This window comes from Bufo gargarizans, chromosome 2 (assembly GCF_014858855.1).
Source record: "Bufo gargarizans isolate SCDJY-AF-19 chromosome 2, ASM1485885v1, whole genome shotgun sequence".
Lineage (NCBI taxonomy): Eukaryota > Metazoa > Chordata > Amphibia > Anura > Bufonidae > Bufo > Bufo gargarizans.
Window position 1 is genome coordinate 604,857,500 of NC_058081.1, and position 6,840 is coordinate 604,864,339.

At 45.4% G+C, this 6,840-nt stretch overlaps 1 protein-coding gene across 1 annotated transcript in view; it reads right to left on the reverse strand.

Annotated features, from left to right (window-relative positions):
• HEPACAM (hepatic and glial cell adhesion molecule) overlaps positions 1-6,214 on the reverse strand; it is a 49,075-nt gene extending 42,861 nt beyond the window's left edge. Inside the window, exon 1 of the mRNA XM_044278300.1 lies at positions 6,126-6,214. Within this exon, the coding sequence (XP_044134235.1) occupies positions 6,126-6,210 (85 nt within the window). The 5' untranslated portion in view covers positions 6,211-6,214. The remainder of the gene's footprint in view (positions 1-6,125) is intronic.
• Between the last annotated feature and the right edge of the window lie 626 nt (positions 6,215-6,840).

A 6,840-nucleotide genomic window follows, 5' to 3' on the forward strand; every position in this document is an offset into this window, starting at 1 on the left:
ATCCAGTTTCTGGCCAACGATTGGTCACACAGGCTAACAGCAGGACCGATTCCTGTGAGATAGAGCCTGAGAGAAATCTCGCTGACTAGTTTATCAGTTGCCAACTCCCTCATATTGACTCCCTTCACATTAGTTCCTGTACTAAACTCTGCTGTAGTTATACACCAAATAGCCAAAAACATCCCACCTGACGCGTTTCTGCACAATTATAGGGGTTTGTGCATCATCAGGCGTGTTAAAGCAGCTACAATAAACAGCACCTGTTACAGGACAGCATAGTAAAGAGGAGACACAGCATAGTAAAGAGGAGATATAGCACAGTAAAGAGGAGACATAGAATAGTAAAGAGGAGATATAGCATAGTAAAGAGGAGACATAGCATAGTAAAGAGGAGACACAGCAATGTAAAGAGGAGACATAGCATAGTAAAGAGGAAACATAGCAAAGTAAAGAGGAGACAGCATAGTAAAGAGGAGACACAGCATAGTAAAGAGGAGACACAGCATAGTAAAGAGGAGACACAGCATAGTAAAGACGAGATATAGCATAGTAAAGACGAGACACAACATACTAAAGAGGAGACACATCATAGTAAAGAGGAGACACAGCATAGTAAAGAGGAGACACAGCATAGTAAAGAGGAGACACAGCATAGTAAAGAGGAGACACAGCATAGTAAAGAGGAGACACAGCATAGTAAAGACGAGATATAGCATAGTAAAGACGAGACACAGCATAGTAAAGAGGAGACACAGCATAGTAAAGAGGAGACACAGCATAGTAAAGAAGAGACACAGCATAGTAAAGAGGAGACACAGCATAGTAAAGAAGAGACACAGCATAGTAAAGAGGAGACATAGCATAGTAAAGAGGAGACACAGCATAGTAAAGAGGAGACACAGCATAGTAAAGAGGAGACACAGCATAGTAAAGAGGAGACACAGCATAGTAAAGAGGAGACACAGCATAGTAAAGAAGAGACACAGCACAGTAAAGAGGAGACACAGCATAGTAAAGAGGAGACACAGCATAGTAAAGAGGAGACACAGCATAGTAAAGAAGAGACACAGCATAGTAAAGAGGAGACACAGCATAGTAAAGAAGAGACACAGCATAGTAAAGAGGAGACACAGCATAGTAAAGAGGAGACACAGCATAGTAAAGAGGAGACACAGCATAGTAAAGAAGAGACACAGCATAGTAAAGAGGAGACACAGCATAGTAAAGAAGAGACACAGCATAGTAAAGAGGAGACACAGCATAGTAAAGAGGAGACACAGCATAGTAAAGAGGAGACACAGCATAGTAAAGAAGAGACACAGCATAGTAAAGAGGAGACACAGCATAGTAAAGAAGAGACACAGCATAGTAAAGAGGAGACACAGCATAGTAAAGAGGAGACACAGCATCGTAAAGAGGAGACACAGCATAGTAAAGAGGAGACACAGCATAGTAAAGAAGAGACACAGCATAGTAAAGAGGAGACACAGCATAGTAAAGAGGAGACACAGCATCGTAAAGAGGAGATATAGCATAGTAAAGTGAGCACTGCCAACAGTTGCAAATTTAACACTGAATGACAAATGATCAACACCATGTTTTAGTTTTTGTCAGTGTCAGACATATATCATTGCTAGCTATAGTAGCCCCATATTAGTGCCAGCCACAGTGCTTGATTCATTGTCAGCTACAGTGCTCCCATATCAGTGCCATCTGTAGTGCTTGATATCAGTATGATGTCAGTATAGTGCCCCATATCAGCACCAGCTAGAACGCTCAATATCATTGAAAGCGTAGTGCCCCATATTAGTACAGACCACAGTGCTTGATATCATGGGCAGTATAGTGGCCTATATTAGTACCGGCCACAGTGCTTGACATCATGGGCAGTATAGTGGCCCATATTAGTACCGAACACAGTGCCCCATACCAGTCATAGCCACAGTGCCTACAAATCAGTACCAGCTTTCTCTTATATCAGTGGTGGTGAACCTATGGCACGGGTGCCAGAGGCGGCACTCACGCCCTGGAAAAAGTCTATGGTGTACCAATACGATATATAGAGATAAACAGGCACCCTTTCATATATTGTACCAATATGCATTAGACTTTTCCTGACATTCATCAGCGCAGGGCGCACTATGAACAGCACATTGTAGGCAGGCTATTAGGCCTCTTTCACATGGGCGTTCAGGTGTCCGCCTGCTGAGCGGAGCGGAGCCCAAACGCTGCCAGACTGATGCATTCTGAGCGGATCCGCATCCACTCAGAATGCATTAGGGCTGGACGGATGCATTCGGGGCCGCTTGTGAGAGCCTTTAAACGGAACTCACAAGCGGAGCCCCGAAAGCAAATGTGAAAGTAGCCTAAATGATAAAGTACATGGAAGATATAGTATATTAGACTGTAGTATTAAGGTTAAATTGTCGTGTTGGCACTTTGCAATAAATAAGTGGGTTTTGGATTGTAGTTTGGGCACTCGTCTCTAAAAGGTTCTCCATCACTGATCTTTTCCCTATAACAGTGTCTGCAACGATCCACTTCAAAGTGTAAGGCTTCTTTCATACTCGCGGTATAGTTCTGGCAGATTTATACGGCAGAGAACAGCCTGCCGGGGTCTCTGTGTCGAGCATTGCCAGATGTTAGTCTAATGCACACCAACCCCACTGACTATATGGCTCCATTCACACATCCGCAATTCCGTTCTGCATTTTGAAGAACGGAATTGCGGACCCATTCATTTCTATGAATTGTGCGGCCCGATCCGGAAATGCAGACCCGCACTTACAGGTCCGCATTTCCGTTCCCGAAAAAAATAGAACATGCCTATTCTTGTCCGCAAATTGCGGACAAGAATAGGCATATTCTATTAGTGCCAGCAATGTGCGGTCCGCAAAATGCGGAACGCACATTGCCGGTGTCCGTGTTTTGCGGCTCTGTGGATCCGCAAAACACACACGAATGTGTGAATGGACCCTTATGATGATCCAGCCGCTACCCGGCAAATATGGTGGGAATTGGCCAGACAAAAAACGCTGCATGTGTAGCAGAACGGAAACCGAACAGACTCTATTATAGTCAATGGGGTATGTTTGGTGCCGTTCGGTTTAGTTACGTGCCAAATGCGACACTTCTGTTATTCTCATTGTTCCCCTCCTGTTACAGGAAATTACTGGGCCTAGGGTGAACCGAGCCCAAACAGGACTCCGAGCTGTCCCACTAAACCAATCAGACCTAAAACACAATGGGAGCTTCAAATGAGCCTAAAATATAAAAAAACGGTGCCTATAACAAGCAACTCCTATCAGGTACACCCCAACACCCGCATCTAAAAATAATCACCTTGTGGTTTGGTAGGAAGGTTAACCACATGGCGACTGTTTATTCTATCTTGTACTAGCATTGACCCCCCCCCCCCCCCCCCCTTCTTGCTGGCATACTCTTTAGGCCGAATGCACACGTCCTTGTTCTGCGGTTGAGAGCTGTCCGTGGTATCCTGGCCTGGATTCCTGTTCAGAGCAGGAGCGCATGGCGTCATTGGTTGCTATAGTTGCTCGTATAGTGTATTACTGTAGTGCAGCGGCGACATGAAGCGCACAGCGTCATAGCAACCAATGACGCCGTGCGCTCCTGCTCTGATCAGGAATCCAGCCCGGCATACCACAGACCGCTCTCGGCCGCGGAACACGGCCGTGTCCATTCGGCCTTATGTGGATATTTGTCTTTGCCCATCTATACATGTAGTTTATATTTTAATCTTAATATTTAAATAAAGATACATTTTGATACACTTTGGTGGTTATTTTCATATGCGGGTGTTGGGGTACACTGATCCCCTGTAACAAGCCTGTCAGAAGTGTGAACAGAACTAGATCAGGGTGTAAGCTGCTTCCCATAGCAACCGATGAACTCCCTACAGCAACCAAACACGTTGTCCCTTTCATTTTCTAAATGGCTTCTGAAAAATGAGAGCTGGGATCTGATTGGTCGCTCTAGAAACACCTCCATGTTTTGCTCTAGTATTGCTGAATCTGCTCCAATACATATTAGAAACCCCTTAATTTCCAGTAGTGACCAAAAAAAAATGGCGTGGTGTTAAACAGGCAGGAAGTGCTCAAACCCATATGCAGTTGTGCATGTATATACAGGGGAGCAGATCCTGCACTTGTGCCTGTTGCTAATGGCGATCTCCAGCAAAAATTCATACAGTGGAGGATGCCGTATATATGTATGAGGCCGCGCGTTTTTCTTCAACACAACTTATCACAGGTATTATCACTTTCCCACAGTGGAATTGAGTGAAACATCAGAAAAGGTGCACTGATAGTGAAGCACCGTTTAGGGTCCATTCACACATCCGTGGTGTGTTGCGGACCCGCAGATTGCGGATGCGCAACACACCCGGCCGGCACCCCCTATAGAAATGCCGATTCTTGTCCGCAGCTGCGGAGAAGAATAGGACATGTTCTATCTTTTGCAGAGCTGCGGACCGGAAGATTAGGGCTGCGCTCCGCAAATGCGGATAGCACACTGTGTGCTGTCCGCATCCTTTCCGTCCCCATAGAGAATTAATGGGTCCGCACCCATTCAACAAAATTGCGGAACGGATGCGGACCCATTTGCGGACGTGTGAATGGAGCCTTATACAATACCGCTATATCTTTGCCAGTATACTCACAAACACAAGCGGAATGTAGGCACATCAGGTAGATGTAGATCTGCTTCCTTTTTCTGTTTCTATCTTCGCTGTTATCAGCTGACGAAGCCAAAGGAGCGAAACCCGGGTCGGGTTGTGAAAGGACGCTGGAGTTTTATATATTTTATGCTTGTTTTATAGAAGTCTTATAAGTATAAGAAATCCATTTATATCTATTGTGACTTACGGTACTTCACTATGGGGAGGAATTTCTGCTATCTGTAGGCTCACGATAACAGCTTGTGTTTGTGAGTATACTGGCAAAGATATAGCGGTATTGTATAAGGCTTCACTATCAGTGCACCTTTTCTGATGTTTCACAGGATGTTTTATGATAGAAGACGTCTGTGAGACTCGATTCCACTGTGGGAAAGTGATAATACCTGTGATAAGTTGTGTTGAAGAAAAACGCGCGGCCTCATACATATATACTGCATTTTACTTCGTGTGAATTGAACCCACAACACGCCCGAGACAGGCATCGATAAACCATCACAATTGACGGACTGGATATATTGTATATTCCATACAGTGGAGGATGCCCGCAGCGGACCACAAGTACCACAATAAACATCCTACACAAGATAGTAATTATGTGGATGTGATAACCAATATAATAATATATGCAATTACAGGTGCACTCTGTGGTCTTACTAAACCCTCAAACTGATGTTGAGAGATTAGCCAACATATCCTACTATGTAGGACATGTCTGAGCCCAAGCACCGCGCCAAGGTTTCTCAAGTAGCTCGGGTCCTAACACTCACCTACCTGTGCCGTATGGGCAATACCCGAGGATCGCCATTAGCAACGGGCCACAAGTGCAGGATCTGCTCCCCTGTATATACATGCACAACTGCATATGGGCTTGAGCACTTCCTGCCTGTTTAACACCACGCCATTTTTTCAGTTTGTTTGTATATAGCGATGCCTGGAGGTGTATAAACTCCAATTTAAATGTTTTCCATCCACAGGCTACATTTAGGTGCACCTGCGAGGCCTGGGCCATATTAGCCATTCTTGAGCGGTAACTGGTGAGTTGTCTGCAAGTCGGACCTTACGCTCCTGTAATTCGCCTACTGGCCCCTGGTATTGCCCATACGGCACAGGTAGGAGAGTGTTAGGACCCGAGCTACTTGAGAAACCTTGGCACTGCGCTCGGCTCAGACATGACCTCCATATTAGGATATGTTGGCTAATCTCTCAATTTTAACATCAGTTTGAGGGTTTAGTAAGACCGCAGAGTGCACCTGTCTTTGCAAATATTTCTACACAGTAGTGACTGCATGCATCAGCTGCTGCATGTGAACACTCCTTTACTTTCTGCCAGTATGTCTTGCAAGACACCAAACAACATATCAACTAAAGAGGGAAGAGTCTTGACTCAAGAGCTTACAATCTATTAGCAGGCAGTGTACCAGCTTCTCACCTGTATAGACGGCCAGCAGCCATAGTAGGTGATGGAGAGTTGGGCAGCTCAGAGCCCGTAGGTCGCCCGCTCGCTCTGTCTTCATCTTGGTTTAGGCTTGGTGCCCCAGCAGTGATTTGCATGTTTTATCCAGGCTGGGCACGTCTTGTAGTGCTGCTCGGTGTCTTGTGCCAGCGTCTCCTCAATAGAGGCGGCTCTGTCCTTTGTTCTCACTTCCCAACAACTATTTTTATGCCAAGTCCTTTGCAAAATAACATTGCCCTTTAAATATCCTCAATACCAAGAACCCCGTATAAGGCAAAATGGATGACAACCCCCCAAAAATAGAATTGTTCCAATTCGCTGACATCTTTATTAAAAAGAGATTTCTTATCAGATTTCCTGGAGGATGGAAAAAGAGATCCAGATGTTGTGGAGCGGAACTCGCGGGCGTGGGGATGAATGGAGCTGTCAGGCAGGAGACGTGTCACGGATTATTTCACGGTACACTTGTCTCACTTGGGTGGGATTAACTGCAGGAGAAATTAAATAGAAGTTTCTCCCTACGTTAAAACTTTATGAGGCAATTCTTAGGATAGATGGATGGAATGGACACTCAGCTTTCCCGAGATCCTGGACTGCAAATATGCCCAGTTCTCAGCCACACCAGAGCAAGGGATTGTATAACTGGGAGGATCAGGAGTCCAGGACTGAGGGGCGACAACCAATACAGGCG